Source organism: Cynoglossus semilaevis, chromosome 19, assembly GCF_000523025.1.
Source record: "Cynoglossus semilaevis isolate Cse_v1.0 chromosome 19, Cse_v1.0, whole genome shotgun sequence".
Classification (NCBI taxonomy): domain Eukaryota; kingdom Metazoa; phylum Chordata; class Actinopteri; order Pleuronectiformes; family Cynoglossidae; genus Cynoglossus; species Cynoglossus semilaevis.
Window position 1 is genome coordinate 14,346,889 of NC_024325.1, and position 18,668 is coordinate 14,365,556.

The window sequence follows — 18,668 nt, forward strand, 5'->3', positions numbered from 1 at the left end:
TTTTTATTGTGAGTACTTCAAGTACCCAGCCTCTAAATCCAATCCTAACCACACATGTATGGGAACATGGGAACACAAAACTATGATTACATTGCCCTCCTGTGGAGAGAACTGGTGATTGCAGCCTTCCAACTTTGGGCCAAGTTTTATCGTTGAAACAAGCAGTGGAGGGTAGTAACGAGTTACATTTACTTGAGTAAGTTTTTCAAAAATACTTCCAGGAGTAATTTTAAATCACTATACTTTTTACTTTTACTTGAGTAGATTTTATGAAGAAGAAAGAGTACTCTTACTCTGCTACTTAGCTCGGTACTTTTATCAGAGATACTGGAGAAAGCTTCTCAGTACTTGAGTAGTTTTTTCACCAAGTACTTTTACTTCTTACTCAAGTAATTATTTGGACTTTTTACTTTTACTTGAGTAATGTTAATCTGAAGTAACAGTACTTTTACTTGAGTACAATTTTTGGCTACTCTGCCCATCTCTGCTCGTCTGTATCCGAGCGTCTGCTCAGCGGAATACGGCAGTAATATCCATGAATTAAAAATGATTTTTTTTTTCTTTTTTTCCCGTGAACCATGAATCAGTGTGAGCACTTATTTCTGTGTCAGTGCAGCCGCGACAGCCGACTTCAGTCCATCAGAGCCACTCCAGGCCTTTTGATCCCACATGGAGCAGTTTCATCAGGCCTTGAATATTTCATCACTACTTGTTAAAAACGGGACTGAAAGTGGCAGAGAGCGAAAAAACACTCACACAGTGTCACTGAGTCAGGAACATGTGTCAAGCGTCAACGATGCTCAACTTGTTCATATTCCTTCATTGTTAAAACATGTTCCAACACTGTTTGTAGTGCAGTGGTTATCAAATGGTGGCCCATGGGCCAAACGTGGCCCACTCAACCATCAGCTCTGGCAAAAACTGATAGTTAAATAACTATCAGTAATCCACACCATTTATGACTGTATTTGAGGCTAAATAGAGGGAAAGGGGGAGGCTCTGTAAAGGTTTGGGGCTGCATTTCAGCCACTATTATTAGGCACCTTTAAATGTAAACATAACTGATCTGATATTGGTGTATCAGCCACCTGGAAAAACAACTGCTAGCAACATTAGCTCTATATTCTATACGTCATGTGACGTCCGCAGTGTCGCGACCTCAGCTCGTGTAACATCAACAGGAAACAGACGTCCAGATACGGAGTATACTTTCAGGTTTATTTGTGAGCTGCTGTACTTTGTTCATTACATCATGTTTCTGCAGGAGTGAAAACTTGAATAACTGGTCTTTATATGTTTGAGGGGCTCAGAGTCCAGTCCGGGGTTTTTTCTGATTCCATCTTCACTTTGCCATTCATTCCATTCACTTTGGTGAAATGCCACAGTAGAACCCATGACCCTCATTATTACGTGTGTTTGCATAGAGAAGGTTTGACGAGATCTGCTGCAAGACTGGAGGTTTGTGGAGGAGAAATCACTGGAAATCTGTGTAAAGTGCAGCGACAGACGAAATAAGGCAGAGAATCGGGTCTAAAACAGGAAGTTATCTATTGCTCTGGTGAAGTGACGAGAGAGAGAGAGAGGGAGAGAGAGAGAGAGAGTGAGAGAGAGAGTCAACAGTAACTTTAAAAAAGAAGAACACGTGTCTGGGAAGGACACTAGAGGAGAGGAGAGGAGATTAGGATCTGAGGATTTTGTCAGTTTCACAGCGTAATTACCTTTTAATAATCTGCAGGCGAGAGATAAGGTGAGATAATCCTGAAATCTAAATCCTCTGTTTACAAACCTCGCTTCCAGAGAAGTTGGTTCTAAAAATGTTTCGCCAGGTTGAATCTGTTGTGAAACGATGTCCTTGAAACTTTTCAAAAAAGGTCGATGACAGTTTCTCTCCACAGTTTTTTCAAAAAGGTCGATGACAGTTTCTCTCCACAGTGTTGAACAAACTTTGGAAATTCAAAGTTGAGGAACGTTATAGTAGTAGAAGATGAAGTCGTGTAGTCGGGTAGTGAAGTAGTTTTTTTCCCCTTTAATCAGGTTTTTCACCAACAAAAGTAAAATTCAAATTTTTAAAAGAAAGCAGATTTGAATTCAGCGCCACCTGGTGTTCTTTCTTGTACTTAAAATGAATATCTGTTTGAAATTATGTGTATTACAGACAAAGAAGTTTGTTAGTTTTTTTACCTTGTGCCTAGCGCTGTACAAAGATAAATTGCTTTTTTTATTTTCATGATATTTTCTTTAAATAGATAGACGTACTTTATTGATCCCAGGCTGGGAAGAAATGTCATAGAACTTTTGGGCGTTCCGTTGTTTTTCCTTTGTCCTTTTGCCTGTGAAATAATAGAATAGTGAAGAATTGTGAGGAAGAAAAACCGACTGCCTCCTAAAACTGGGTTTGTAACTGAATCTGAACCAAAGACCTCCCTGAGTCAAAACTGATCATTTGTGAAGAAACAACAAACCAAACAAAGACGTTTTCGAGGCAGGCATCACTTTCTGACTTAAAGCTCACGTTGATTGTCGCTCTCCGGCTCCAGTCCAGCACAGTGTGATCTGCAGTGATGTCATCGTTACGTTGACTCCTGTGCACATCCCTCAGCTACTGGGTCGAGGTCTTTAACTCCTCAGTTCATTTTCTCCTTGTTCTCCTCCAGGCAGCTGTTAGTGTCTGAAACCTGACTGTCTCCAGTCGCTGCCACAGATTCTGGAGGTTTTCCCACAGTTTCACCCTGTACGACGTCCCCCTCGTCCTCACCCACAGCCGGATGATCTTTAATCCCTTCCTCAGTGTCCAAGCCCCCAGACTCCCCTTCCTCCTCTGACAAGGAGTACATCATCCTCGATGTCTCGCCTTCTCCCAATGTGGCGTCACTGGCGCTCCAGTGGCGTTTCTGGAACAAACCAAAGTCGGTGACGTCTTTGGAGACGCTCCTCCTCTTGCTGTTCTTTTCACTCCGGCTGTCGTCAAGAATCAGAGGCAGGAGTCCGTTGGGAAGACCGTTGAGGGTCTCGGGGGGTCTGGGCGAAGCTGTGGAACTGCCCTGCTTCAGGATGGAGGTGATCATTTTGAATCTGTTACTTTTCACCTGCGCCCCCTGTGGGCAGGAGGAAACCTTCAGAGATGAGTTGGAGTAGGCCAGGCTGGAGTCCACGGAGCTGCAGCTCGCCTTGGCCGCCTGCAGGCCGGGCTTCCCCGTCTTCATCATTCCCATCACCTCGTACCGAAAACTGGAGATGTCCTGTTTGAGTTCCTGGGACAAAAATAAAGGCATCACTAAAGTGACTTCTTCTGGTAAAGTAAAGATTTAAGAAATACTTCATAAACTACAAGTTGAACGAGAGATAGTAATAAAAGTTAACCAGCTAACAATTAGCTAAAATGATAAGAGTTAGCCTGGGGTGAATACTACATAAGTATTTTGAAAAATCTTGTCAATACATGTCGGGAAAACAACGACTTGTTATTAATTTGCTGTTGATTATAGTAGTCTTTTATCGCCCCCTGTCTGCCTACCTTGAAATTGTCTTCAGTCAGACCTTCTTCAGTCTTCGCGTCTCGGATCATGGCTGCCACGTATCGTTTCACCAAGTTCCTCAGCACCTCCTACAAACGTGGTTGAAAAAAAAAAAAAAAGAGCCATTCGAGATAAAATACCATTATCAGTGGTGTCAGTTCAATGCAACGCTACAGCCAATCAGAGTGGAGCACTTTGAGAACAACAAGAACCCCCTGCTGTGGAGGAGAGAGAGGAAAACTGCACACAGAGGACGGTGATGGACAAATCTATTACAGCCCACATTCGGAGGCTTCGTATCGACAGACGGAGAATGAAAGAGAAGGAGCGCTGTCGGCCACACACTCACACACACACACACACACTATATAGTTACCTGATACTGGTGGTTTATCCTCACATTCTCTGCTGCTCGTCTCTGTAAAAAACCAATTTGATTAAAGCAAATAAATATTTTCTACTCTTAAAACAGTATTTTCTAATGTAGTCACAAAGCCTTAAATATTAATTCGTACTGATTGAAATAATTGTAAAAAAAAAAAAGGAAACCAAATACGATATTTTTTATGAACAATTTTAAGGTCTCCGGTTGTTTGGACCTCGTCCTCTTGCAGATCTGCTTCTTGATCCAACACATGAGGTACCAGAATGATTTGGGGCTGGGGATGATGTTGAACGGTGCCGGCAGAGTGGCCCCTTCCTCGAAGTAGCTCATCCACAGCTTGGTCCGGGCAAATTTCCACTCAATGTCAGCGTGGTCCTAGAACCAAGGTTTAGATTTGTTGGAAAAACACGTCTGGATTTGAGCGGGCTCCAGTGTGCGTTAGCTGTCTGTTCTTACGGCGATGTGCTGGTACGAGTTGTTCATCATGGCGATCAGCATGTTGAGGAGAACCACCAGTGAAATCACGTTGTAGGTGCCGAACATGGTGGCTCCCACAAACTCTGTGAACTGGTGGTCCGGGACCACGTTGGTCACGTACAGGCTGATCAGGCCAAAGATGGACCAGAAGAGAGACTGCAGTGTCTCAAACAACCTGCAGGGGGCAACATTATCATTAGTGTTGAGACTATATTTGTCCAGCTAACAGTTTTTTTGCAGTTTAAACAGTTGACATCTTGAAATGTGGCCCAGATTGGTTTCTTTTTCTTTTCAATCCCTCGGCTACAGAGTGCCGGCAACTCACGTGGAGAAGGCGTTGTTCTGCTCTACACATCTGATGCCCTTACATTTCCCCTTCTCGTCCGAGGCCTTGGTCTCGTAGTAGAAGTAGAGCTGGTTCAGCCCGTTAGCGAAGGCCAGAAGAACCTGTAGAGAAGAAAATATTTGGGGTCTTTAGCGTGATTACGTCACGTCTGACGCCCCGCGCTCTGAATATTCCTGTAGTCGGGGGTTCACCAAACAGTAGATGAAGAGGAACTTGAGGATGTCCAGCAGCATCCTCCCCAGAGAGATCTGCAGGGGGCCCAGGTGGGAGTTGGCCGTGAAGAGGGAGATCAGACGCAGGGAGCTGAAGATGTTAGCGATGGCGAAGACGGCCTCCGCCACCAGGGTGGGGTGCCACATTTCCCACTGGTTCCTGGGTCGACTGCCACTGTACTGAAGGCAGAAGATGGAGAAGGTGAAGAGGAAACCACACCTGAAGGATCTTCTGTCAAACACGGACCGGACTCACCTTTGTGTAGGCTACAATCTTCAGGGAGATGGTGGCCAAATATAAGGAGTTCATGACAAAGTCCATGAGGTTCCACCAGTCGTGGACATAATCCTGGAAACCACCGTCCCACATTTGTTTGATTTCTGCCCAGATGAATCCTAGAAAAGAACAGAAATGATCAGATTTGTTTTAGTCGTTGGTCAGATTTTATATTTCAATCAGAACATTTTGTCCTAAAACAAATGGAACTGAGCAGGAATTCCAGGCAACGTTGACTTTCCTTTCCTTTCCTTGTTTGGTCACAAAATGCTGACACTGCATTAACAGTAGAACAATCACGTTATACTGAAATGGTCTTTAGAAAGTGTGAAATCTCTGTTTACTGACTTTAGATTTCCTTTTCTGACAGTTTATTAATATGACATTTGTTTTAAAGCGTTTGTTGCATGGATGGATGGATAGATGTTTGAACCTATGTTTTAATCTGGAACTGTTATGTTGCTGTCGTTTGAATCTCAGTGGGATTATCCCTGGTAAAATAAAGGTCCAATAAGTAGCAAATACATTAGACTGTCTATTAATATTAAGTGGAAGTGAAATCTATAAACACGATCGGCCAAACTACTAAAGTAAAACCCAGACTTTCAGTCTGTAAATACAGTCAATTTATATCGTATTGTCATTTTCTCCACCGTCACTTCACAGTTTCATTTAACTGCAGTAGTTTAGTATCAGAGCAGTGGAATAAATTCCTCGTCTCATCAGTCACAGGAAGGTCAACTGAGACACAAAGTCAATTCAATCCTTTCACAGATTAACACACATAAAAAACCTGCTAAACAAACGAAAGAACCCAGACTCCGCTCTCCTCTCCTCTCCCCCGTCATGACTCACCCAGCACCCAGGGCAGAATCATCCACTCCACCGTGGTGGGCGCCGGCCCCTGTCTGTCCTGTCTGTCCTGCTCTGTGTTGACGATGTGCTGGGAGGCCAGGAGCAGCAGGAAGAGAAACGTCAGGTACGACGCCGTGTGGCAGATGAACTTGATGAAGGGCTTACGGATGAAGAAGCCGTAGCGGCTCTTGGGGGCGATGAGGTAGCACAGAGCAAACACGGGGTAGAGGAGGCCGATGAAGATGCAGGTGACGAACTTTCCTGCCCAGTGTCGCCGCCTCCAGCCGGGGAATTCGTCGTACCAGCGAGACGCCAACAGCTGCTGACAGTTTGGCTGAGCGACGAACTTAGAAGAAAAGGAAGAGACGAAAATCATTTATCAACGCCTGAGACTCCTGCAGACGGAGCATCCTCAGCTCCAGGCTGTTCACTGGGTTACAGACATGATACGTCAGCCAAGTGCTCACATTACTGCAGCTCCGGCAGAGAGTTCAAGTTCAGAGCATCCATTTCACGCCCTATGATGCCTCCTCAAGGGTTCGTAAAGGGTTAATATACACTTTAAAAATATAATAATTACACGTCTCACGGACCAAGGACCACCGTATGTCATAAAGTGAAACATTAATCAAATAAAATCCAAAATGTATTTTATTTTCTCTATAAATCATCAGACACAAATGTCTAAAATGTTTCTAAAAAAATTCTTTGTCAGAGGAGCCACGTCCTCAGACATTCTTTCTTTATCCCACTTGTGGACATTTCTGTGGAGGGACCTTATATAACATGTATTGACCTATATGATATATATATATATATATATATATATTTATTTATTTCCTTTAACAACACTCGGACGCCCGGTGGTCTGCAGCTCATCAATTTAAATTCCTCTCAGTTGGAACGAATGAGCCACAGGTGTGGTGAGTTTCCTCTGACGACCTGGCCTCGTGCTGATTGGCTGACAGCTGCACACCTGCAGACCAGGCTGTCATCAGTCTGGTATTTAAAACCCAGTTTGTTCTCCTGCTCAGCAAAATGTCGTCTTCTATATTTAAAAGAAACAACTCTTCAATTTAGACGCCAACTAGTCACCTCCTACCTGTGATTGGCTGAGATGTCAGTGTTTCTGTGCCGTGTGTTTGTTAACTGAAGCTCAGCTTCGCGGCACTGACTCTGCAGCTAATGCTAACTGAACGCGATCGGTGCCGCGTCACATTTACTCAACCAGACGTGTTGAGAAATACGTTGACGTGTACGCGAGTCAACTCACAGTCACAGTGAATCCAGAGGGCGACTGTTCAAAAGCTCTGCAGCCGTGTTACCATGGGAACCACATACCGCCCCCCCCATCCTCACCCTCCAACTCCCCACCTAATAAGTGTTTGTGTCAGAGTCTGATGAAGACTCTTCAGTTTTGGTGTCTGGAGCAGACTGTGTGGGAGGACGGGAAAGGAACTCCTGAACCGTCCTCATCCGCCGAAGCTTTGACCTCATTAAACCGTTGAACCCAAAGTTTGAAAGAGAGAAATCAACACCGAGCGACAACACGTCAAACAACGGTCGTGTTGTACAGACGAACAGCAGCAGCAGCAGCTCAGGTGTGTGAGTGTTAATGATCCATGTGTTGACACGTTCCCGTCTAACAAGGCTTTTCAACCAACACTGTACATCACACTAATGACGGTAAACAAAATGCACTGCCTAATGTTCTACCTTAATGAGTGCGGGCCATTAAAAGGTCGCACTGATACTAACGAGGTCGGACTGAAAAGTTAATTAGTGTTTCATACTCTAAATGAATGGTTTCATTTAGCTGCAAATTAGCAACAAAAAAGGAACTTTTTTTTTTTTTTACATATTTAGGAATGACTATTCACCTTGATTAATCATGATTAGTCATGATATACTGTATTACAATGTGATTAATCACGATTAATCGAGACTAACCTACAGCTACACCAGTGGATGGACAGTCCTGTGTACTTCAAAGTCTTTAAACGATACTATTCTAATGTGTATTGCTAAATGAGGCAGACAGGGGGCGGTAAAAATGCGGGGATAGCTGTTTCATCTTCACTTTTACCAAACATGATGCACAGCATTGTTGTAACAAACATGTTAGTCTTTAGTAAACGTTGGTCTTTAATCTCAGAGGATATTTTGCCCAAATCAAATCTTTCCTTGTATATTCTATGTTAGAGCTGGATTTATTCTTGGAGATATTCCTGTCAGTGCTTTATTTCTCCTCTGGGTTTCCATTCCAAACATGTAGATATGGTTCTTGGCCAGACCCTCGGTGTGCGAGAACTGTCACACATCCCTGACCAGACCACGTTCTCTCTCTGTCCCTGTCACAGTCGCTTAGACTCAAGAATAATGAGAAGGCCTGATTCATGAAGACCCTCCAGGTTTTTAACATCAGCTTCCAAAGGGTTTTTTTTTTCTTTCTTTTTTTAAATATTTTGTCCATCTCTCGACGGCCAACAGGCCCTGAAAATATTTTAGATTATTCACAAAAGACTGTGATACTTCGCCCCCCCGCCCAAAAAAAATCGAATTAATCAAATTATTGCGCCATAATTATTGTGCAAATATTTCAGGTCATGATAAAAAAAAAAAAAAAATTAAAAAAAAAACAGACTTATTTGAAATTAAACATGTTGCCTTAATTCTATTTTTTCAGCTGCAGTAAAAATGATAACATCCCTTGTGTAGATATTCACTGATTCTCAAAAGTTTAAATTCATTTTCAGGAAAATGACATTAAACACAAGGAAAACGCTGCGATGCAGTTTTTATGCAATATCACAAGGGGGCAATGTCAAACTGCAGCCTTACAGTAGCAGGTCTCGTTCGACGCCTCGGAGAATCACAAACGGCAAAGAAATGGTTTCCTCTCTTACTTTTTTCTACGAGTTTATCCGAACGGATCGACGCAGCCTGCTGTGAGAAGCCTCGGGATGATGGGAGATCTGAAGTGCACGTGATTAAGTCTGTGCTTTGTGCGTTCCACATGTTGTTTTATCTGATTCTGACCTCCCACTGCATCAAAGCAGCGACTGCTCTGTTGGCTGAGCTCTTCAGCTGCAGAGGCCTGTGGAGATTTCTCCTGGGCCATTTTTTTAAATTGCCTTTTCTAAAGCCTGTGAGCACGGCAGCCACGGAAGAGCTGGGGAAAAAAACAAAACAATCCCCCCCAAAAAACACACATATCTGATAAATGGACAAATACATGCACATGCACCAAAACAATCCCCCCCAAAAAACATACACACACATACCCGATAAATGGACAAATACATGCACATGCACACGTGCAAATATGGAGTCCTGGATTAGTACAATTAAGGGTCACACGCAGGCTCCACATGAGTCACTTATCAATACACAGGGCTATAAAAAGAACATAAAAACACACACATACAAAAACAGCTCAGTGCGAAACCACAAAAACAAAAGCCCTGGTTGTCCTGCAGAGGGGGGAAAAAAGCCTTTTCAGTCCACTTAACCCTCGGTGTCACACAGAGGCTAAAAACCTGCTCTCTCTTTAAAGATCATCTGTCACATTTACACAGAGCATCTGTGTAACTACATCAGTTTCTGCCCTTTTACACAGCAGCCACTTCCCTTTGTATGCAGGTACTACCATCAACAGGTACTACCATCAACAGGTACTACCATCAACAGGTACTACCATCAACAGGTACTACCATCAACAGGTACTACCATCAACAGGTACTACCATCAACAGGTACTACCATCAACAGGTACTACCATCAACAGGTACTACCATCAACAGGTACTACCATCAACAGGTACTACCATCAACAGGTACTACCATCGACAGGTACTACCATCAACAGGTATTACCATCAACAGGTACTACCATTGACAGTCTCCGTTAAAGTAACAGAGCTTAACCAAACAAATTAGACCAAAATACAAACCTTTAAATGTTTTAAAACTACACCAGAGGGGGGTTTAATAACACTCTGCAGGTTGTTCTGATGACTGCATGTTTTTTTGGGAAAGTTTTTAACTGGAAAATAGGAAGATCACAAACTCAAATCTGAATCTCAAAGTTAAGAGGACTTTTGTGTAGATCTGGATTTTCTGTGGGATTAACAAAAAAATCTGACGCTTTATTTCAAGGCATCTCTAAAAAAGTTTTTCTTTTTAAATGGCAGAATGTAGCTGTCAGATTCAGCAGCTTTAGTAACGTCAAAAACAGGAAACACCATGAAAAGACTGGATCTAATTTCTTTTCTAAAATGACTTCACTGACAAATTATTTCATATCATTAAAAATAAGATCTTTAAGTGTTTAATTTCCAAAGTAACAAACCCATCCAATCACCACTGATGTGTGGGACATTTATCATTTGCAAAGGGCAGCTGCGTGGATTGCTACCCACAAGATGATGACCCTGTCCTCCATCAAAGTCCTGGAGCGATCGATGGGTGTTATGGATGCAGCAGAAGGGCAAACTGGGATACTGGCTGTATAATTGAAAGGGTCCTGGGGAGGTGAGGTGTAGCTGTGGATGTTTGATGTTCTGCAGTACAGTGTGTGTGTGTGTGTGTGTGTGTGTGTTTAGTTTTGTGATTAGTCTGGAGGGTCTGCCATAACTCAACGTGGTGATCTGTCCACCTGTCGTTGTCAACCTGACCCTAATGGATGAAGGAGGAAAGTGCAGCGTGATGCATGTATGCGCATATATACACATACCTATATATATAAGTGCATACATATAATTATGTATTTATATATATTTACACATGTATACATATGTATAAATATATTCATATATACAATAAACCCAATAAACCGAAACATCTGACAATCAAAGCTCATTTGTTCAAATCATCACAGCCTACAGATTTTACCCAAAAAAAAACAAAAAAAAAACAGAGATAGTCGGGGGGAAGAAAAAGATAAATGGTCTGAAATCCCAATGTGAATGACTCAAATGCCTCATTAGTTACAATTATCTTTCCGCAGGTGTAATCTGAATGCAAAAACTCCTACCTCGTTTGAACACAGCGCACTTCATCATCCACTGAGGGATTAAATGGTACCGGTGCCAGTTTCCCCTCTGAGCCCGATTGAAAAGTAAAATGCAACTTGATATCAGTTTATTTCCTCTAATTGTTCACAAGTCAAACCCACTGGCAAAAGCTTTATCACACAGCAGAAGGAAAAGGCAAAGCAAAAAAAAAAGAAAAAAAAAGGTGGCGTGAAACACCCTTAAAACACACACACACAAAAATATATACAAATATATATTCACATATATACACATATATGTGTGTAGAAATATATGTATATATGTATTATATATATATATAATATATGTATATGTATATATACTATATATGTCTATATATTTTTTCATATATGTACCTTTACTTCAAATGTACCTTTGCTTCACTGTAAGGTCTTTTAGAAGACTTAGAATTAGAAGAAAATCCAGTGCAGACTATGACAGTGTGCCACACTATTAAGTTGCTCTTATTCTAAATGTCAAACGGGTATAAATTATGCACGACAGAGCAACAAAGAGATTTCTGTCTGAATGTTTTGCCTGTAAGTTGTTTAAATCCACCTGATTGGTTCAGAACAAGGGACGGCAACCACTCTGTTGTTCACCCCCCCCGTCACCTCCCCCCCACCCCCTGACAGGGCCCCACATGTTCATAACGCCACTGAAGGGTGAAATTAAGCAACAGCAGATTAAATTAGTTTGGCAACAGTGAGAGTGTTAAAGCTTCCCCAGGCTCCTATTGGCTGAGGCCAAATCTAACAAGCTCAACCAAAACAAAGATCAGCACCGGAGGATTCAGTTAGTACCAGGAAGCAAGCACAGAACCAGATATCTTGTGTGTTTCTAAACCAGGGTCCTACCTCCTTCTGGTGGTACTTAATGGCCAGTTTGAGTCTGGCCAGGTCACTGTTGCCCTCCTCGTCCAACGGGTTGGTATCGTCTCTGTAGTTGAGGATCATCTCCAGTTCTCTGGAGCTCCGTGTCTGGTCCAGAAGGTCCTTGGCGAACTGTTTGCACTGCTGCGAGAGCTCCTCGTACTCTGACTTGAACTCGTTCTCCACCTGCGACACACAGTCATCGAGTCAACAGGAAGTCTCTCAGATCATACAGTTACCAGAACTAGGATTCTCTTTAAAAAAACAAACATGTTTTTAGGTACCGTAACCTCCTGGTTCTGGTTCTCTAAAGTCCTGGAATTATTAACTGAATATAAGTATGAGTTGGTCACAAATTCTGAAACAAATCATATTGTTTCTTGAGGTGGAGAAAAGGTGAAGATGGAGGCAGGTGTCAGGGGTGAATGTTTATAAGACAGTAGTGAGATCTGCTATGATGTTTGGTTAGACAGTGTCTCTGTGTTTGTCACGTGTGACCTATACCAGTGTTTAACAAACTTTTCTTCTCGGGACCCAGATCTCAAGTCTCAAACCTTCGCGACCCAAGTCAATAGACCTTATTCGTAAACCTCTGGGAAACATGATGCGAGACAACCCAAAAAAAAAAACTCTCGCAACCCACCTGAGGGTCGAGACCCAGTCTTTGGGATCTATACAACCCTATAAGGACGTTATAACCCTATAACGTCCCTCTGGCTCCTATTTTCCTCAGCCTTAATGGAAAACTGAAATCCCAGATTAAGCTGTTAATGTACCTAAAGATCAAATCATAAACGACTGTGATTCAATAAAAGTCTTTTTTCGTTTGCTGTGGGTTTATGACCCGTTTTTATCTCTGCTACTGTAATGAAGAGCAGCAGGAGACGATCCAGGTTCTGACTACGTCCTGTCATACTCGCTGCACGGTTATGTCCATAAGTCACATCTTATTAGCTGACAAACCATCAAAGGGCACACGTACAGCTGAAGTCCTGCCTCTCTAGTGCCACGGCCTCCTGCCTTCGCTGGAGTTTTATTCCCTTCCACTCCTCACCTTGCTGAGCTCCTGCAGCTCCCAGCTGAGTCTGAACGCCGTGAGAAACGGATCCTCGCTGGAGAGAGCGATCAGGGAGGGGCTGGACAGAGCTCTGTAGATGTTGAGGCGAGAGCGGGAGTGTCGCAAGCTGTCCACGTCTGAACTGGACACGCACTCCACGCAGTTACAGCGGACCTGGAACATCAGACCGAGCAGCAACGTGAGCGAAATGAAGAATTCAAGATCACTTCTTTTCACCACAACCACCTGCACACTGGACCGTCGTGGCGTTTTCTTGCGAAGGCAAGACATAATAAAAACACTGTCATCTTATCCTCTCTCTCAAAGAGAGAACGTTTTACGATGTGTAAAACAGCGCCCCTCTAAATGTTACATTGGAAACATGGTATTGCACTCTGTTGTCTGTGAGGAGGCGTGGTTTTCTTACTGCAGTTCAGGCTGTTTATTTTTAGCTGAACAAAAATGATACAAAAAAGTATTACTAGTTCGGAATCATGTCTATCAGATTGTATGCCTGTGTTAGAACGTTCTAGAAACTTTCCTGTACACAGTTGACTGAACAACTCAGTGGATCATTCCACCGGCTGCACGCCGACCAAACTGTGTTTATTCCCTGGACGACTGTTGACATTTGGGGGGTTGATTTGTGGTTTCACAGCTATTTCCAAAACTGCAAAAACTCATCACACTGGTTCGGGCCACAGACCTCATGTGGCTGCGGCATAGACACTCCTTTCTGCACCAGCAGCTTGATGATTTCATAGTTGTTGGTGTGAGCAGCCAGGATGATGGGAGTGATGTCAGGGGTGAAGTCAGAGAACTGCTTGTCCAATAGGATCGGAGGAACCTGTGAGAGGAACGGAGCAGAGAGAGGCTTTAATTAACAGCACCCTGTTAGACAACTCCAGTTCTAAGCAGAGAGAGGCTTTAATTAACAGCAGAGCGCAGCACCCTGTTAGACAACTCCAGTTCTTAGGTTTTATTTCCGTTCATTAGCCTGCCTTTGATACATCAAAGCAGTAAAATAAGTAGGCAACAAAAATGTGAATTTTTACAAAAATAAAAGAGTAACCAATTTAACAAACCACAAAAAAAAAGATCAGCAAAACAACGTAATGTCACTGTTTTCTTTAAATGATGATCGTGTCCGCCATTTTCGAGGTTGACTTCAGGTCCCTGTTTGGGTCATGATAAATCAATTAATATTACTGCCCTAAGAATTGATCATCACAGGCATGTTGTACGGTACGACAGAACACTGAAGTGTCAACATTCATCTGCAGTAGTAGTACTACAGTACTTAGAAGTCCATACTCTGGACTACTGCCCTCATTAAATGGTAGAAAAGTCTCTTTCGCTCTCTGTTAAATTATGAAGATGTTCCCCAGGATTTTGCACCAAGTCTTTTTTAGACCCACTTCTCGTCTGATAATGACGGTTTTTAACGGGTGTTTAAACCCTTTAAAAACCACAGAGTAAAGAAATTCTCAGGAAAGGTTGACCTTTTGACCCCAGTGTCTGTGTACAGTTTTACCCAAAAACATGTTGTTGTTTGAGGCCTGTGAACACAACAGATCCTCGACTCCTTCTCCTCTTCACTCAGGTTTAAATGCTCGCAGCCCAAACCACAGAAGAAAAACAAAATCTTTTTTCCCTCCAAGAGCAGCTTTAAAGGCTTGACAGTGGAGTTAAATGGATGAAGAGCGACAAAAAGAGACACTTTTGGAGTACGAGGGGTGGAAAAAAAAAAAAAAACCAAACACCTAAAGCTGGTGTGAAAGAACTGCAGCTGCAGAAACATCACAGCACTGTTTGTTTTTTTTTCAAGAATCAATATTTCACACAATTTCAGAGGCAGTGATTATGCTCAGAAGGAAACCAGTTCAACTTGGCTTTTCCTTTATCGCCTCCTCCAGCTGAGACCCTTTTACTCATCCAGTGTCATTCAGAGGCAGAGCATGGCAGCAGGCAGCCTGTAGTAATGGCCTGACACCTCTTTTAATTGAAAGCATTATTATCAGATTCAGTGCCGCGGCAGCGAGAGGTACGAGGCTGATGAGGAGAGAGCGGCGGTGTGGACAAAGACGAGAGCCACGGGCTTTGGTACCAGTGACAAAGCTGTAAAACCTGTGGACACACACACACACACAGACACACACACTGGATAAAAACACACCGACCGTACAGAGACGGAGGAAAACTTCACAGCCGTCTTGTCTTGGAGGACGAGGACAGACATCTGTCCAAGCGAATGCTGCAAAACTTCACGGGAGAATAAAGATGTCAGCCAAATCCAATTTATCCTCGCCCACACACTTCTGAGGTCTAATCAGAAAACACGGCGGTGGGTGGATTAGAGGTGTGAAAGTGAAGGAACACTGCGTAACTGCACGAGCGAGGAAGTCAGGAAATCAGGCGCTGAAGCTTGACTGATCGTCGAGAAGCGGGGCATTTCTGCAAACCTCATAAAGACGGAGAGCTTTCCATGAGAATGTAGTTAGAATTCACTCCTGTAGCAGGCGTCAGGAGGAAGACTCTCAGTCAAGATTCAAATAATTTAGAAATCCCAGTGAACCTTCAATAATATTTTAAATCCTACAGCAGTTAGGAAGTAAGGAGATGGAGCTTTTCAAAAGAGAAGTTTGACTTTTTTATACCTGTAGTAGGGCTGAGAAATGAGTAAAGTTTAAATTGAAATAATTGTCGAGAACTCTGGGTCTATCGTAATTAATCATGATTAATCGTGATTAGTTCGAGGCAACAAAATTCCTACAAATGACAGAAATTAAAAAAAAATCTTTTTTGTACATTGTTGCAGCATAAAGACAAACAACATCAGGTGAATTTTTAAAAAATTTTTTGTACATTGTTGACAATAACAAGACAAACAACAGCAGGTGAATGTGTGTGTATTAACACAATAATAAGTGAGTGAACAGTGGAAACAGAGACGTCATCGTTTCTCTGACTGTTGTTGTTAAAGACATGGTGATTAAATCTTGTCAAATCTGTTGGCGACGCCTGAGAGACCGGTCTGAACATGATTTATTATTTTTTTTATCAGACGTCTTTGAAATGATGACATCTTTTCTGGTCCTTGTCGATTTTAAACAATCTTCGTCATCGATAGTGAATTTCTGTTTTTTTTTTGTGCCTTTAGCTCTGTCTCGGGCGGCAGCCAATCACAGCCCTGGATTTGACCTTTGACTTTAGGGTCTGGTTGTTCTTCATGTGACAATAATCCTCCAGATTGAGGTTTAAAGTCTGACTGTGGTCTACCATCCACTGCAGGGATTTCTATTGTATTGACCTGTATTAACCTTTGTGTGGAGCTGTGATTCTACAAGAGGGAAAAGCAGCTAATTGGATCATTTATAAGTCACAGATTAGACGAGAAGTGAGATGTGTCGTGTCGTCGCCTGCTCTAAAAACGTCGGCTTGTCGTCTATTTAAAATCCAATAAAAAAAAAAAATAACTTGTCGATGACGCTGTGACACAGTCGTCTGCAAGAAGCCAAAAATATGAAGAATATGTTATCTGGGTGTCTGATTTATCCTCCTCACCCTCTCACCTCCTCATCCATTTCATTGGTGTGGTTCAAACACAGGAGTCATTTATTTTTGTGGACGTGATTTACTGCTGCTGAAAAGACAACAGAGTAGTGTGTGATAGTTGTCATTTCTTGCCGAGGAGGTTGATCTAATAAGCCATACGCTCTGCTCTACATGTGGGTGGAGGAGAGACATCAAATAATGGACATCAGACAGTCTGGGCGTAGAGCAGGAGCAGTGCAGGCTGGGAAAGGTGAAGCTATGATACCAGCAGAAAAACAACAGAGGGAGAGTGTGAGCTGTGGAGTCGCTGTTTGCTGCTCATTAGCGTGTTGATTAAAAATGTAACGTTAGCATCTGCTGCGTGCGTCTGTTTGTTTCGTTTCCACGCTGCATCACTAATGTCTGCACGGTGACGAGGCGGTGAGCGATTCTGTTTTTACTGACACTGCAAAAAAAAAAAAAACAGACATCAGCATCTTTGAGAGTGCTCGTGTTAATATGGTTGGAGAGGGATTCCCTTACACTGAGGACAGCAGGGCTGCAGACTGCACTGACTCAACCTCACCAGTGGGTGGAATAATCAAACAAATATAAAATAATAATTTTTTAAAAATTGTACATTTCACAATTATCCCTAAAATCATATAAATTGTAAAATATTTATATTTTGTAAAACTTTACAAAAATATTTTCTCACAAATGTACCTTATACTGAGAGTTTCAAAAGCAATTTATAATGTCTTTTTAGGTTTGTCATACCGAGATATAATCTTTTTTTTTTCACAACTGAATTTTATGAAATTTTTTTTTTTTACAATTGGGACGTGTTTTTGTTCAATTTTACAAAAATTAATGACTAATGCAACAATCTTTTTTTCACAAACGTGCCTTTCTTTTCACAAAAATAATTATTTTTTTTGATATGTCCTAACAATATTTGACACAAAAATGCCTTTCTTTTTACAAAACAAAGTTTTTGATTTATCCTAATTTTTTGATTTGTCCTAACAATATTTGATATTGTGACTGGAGCAAATTATGGACAGCAAACTTTCACTGGACCAACCCCAACATCATTATAGGCCACATATGTAGACAACAAAGGTCTGCCTGCTGTAAGGCCAGGGCATCAAACACTGTTCCACTGCATGACCCTGACACAGATCACTGGAGTTTTCTCCCTGTTTCATAGATGTTGTTGCCTTTTAAACAAAGGAATAAAAAATAAAAACCAAAAACTCCAACAGATGGTTCTGTAGCACATAGTGTGGACGTTGTCGTCCTTTGACCGTTTTTGTCACTTCCTGTCATATTCCTGTCCACTGAAGCTTAAAACTGAACACGGAAAATGACAGGATTGGAGAGGAAACAAACAGAAGGAAATTGATAGAGAGAGGGAGAGAGAGAGTTAGAGAGAGAGAGACAAAAGCACCTGCAGGCAGTTTTCTAATTAAGGAAATGTGTGAGCTCCATGTTTGTGCCAGATGTGTATCTGTCTATACACAGCAGATAATATATGAAGCTGTTTGAACGAGCCAGCGCTCCGGTGTGGAAAACAAATATTCCACAACACTTCCCAGATTCCTACAAACCCATCACTCAGACAGACTGCAGGACACACACACACACACACTCTGGCACACAACGTTGCAGCACAAAATGAAGCTCATTAAAATAAAATCATAGAAGTCAGTGGTAACAGGCAGGATGCTCCCCCCGACAGCTTCTTAATACAATCAATGAGCTCCTCCTGGAGGAGGGTTTGATAAGATGAGTGTGATCTATTGTCACAATTTGTCCATGTGATGGGATGGAGCCACTATCTTAGAAAGACATTAAGGTAAGAGAGTGGATGCGGCAGCCGAGGGATCAGAACCTGCAGCTTTTCCCCCCCCGTCTGTGTTCTATTTCTATCTCCTAATGTACCCCCCCGCCCCGGGGGGGCCCACTTATATTTCTTTCATTTTTGTTGGTCATTTCACTTCATTTCATCTCAGCTCAAATGCACAGAGGAGGCGCCGTAACAATTCCCCTGCCGTACGTTCATTGATCGATGAACACATTCG

At 42.3% G+C, this 18,668-nt stretch overlaps 1 protein-coding gene across 1 annotated transcript in view; it reads right to left on the minus strand.

The window, feature by feature from the left end:
• Positions 1–1,899: 1,899 nt before the first annotated feature.
• The window catches only part of trpc4a (transient receptor potential cation channel, subfamily C, member 4a), a 21,397-nt gene continuing 4,628 nt past the window's right edge, over positions 1,900–18,668 (minus strand). Inside the window, exons 4-15 of the mRNA XM_008333221.3 lie at positions 13,754–13,894; positions 13,045–13,221; positions 11,976–12,176; positions 6,068–6,413; positions 5,192–5,331; positions 4,915–5,115; positions 4,703–4,824; positions 4,357–4,552; positions 4,095–4,275; positions 3,892–3,947; positions 3,515–3,604; positions 1,900–3,251 (exon numbers count right to left, since the gene is read on the minus strand). Coding sequence (XP_008331443.1) covers positions 2,625–3,251; positions 3,515–3,604; positions 3,892–3,947; positions 4,095–4,275; positions 4,357–4,552; positions 4,703–4,824; positions 4,915–5,115; positions 5,192–5,331; positions 6,068–6,413; positions 11,976–12,176; positions 13,045–13,221; positions 13,754–13,894 — 2,478 coding nt within the window. The 3' untranslated portion in view covers positions 1,900–2,624. The remainder of the gene's footprint in view (positions 3,252–3,514; positions 3,605–3,891; positions 3,948–4,094; positions 4,276–4,356; positions 4,553–4,702; positions 4,825–4,914; positions 5,116–5,191; positions 5,332–6,067; positions 6,414–11,975; positions 12,177–13,044; positions 13,222–13,753; positions 13,895–18,668) is intronic.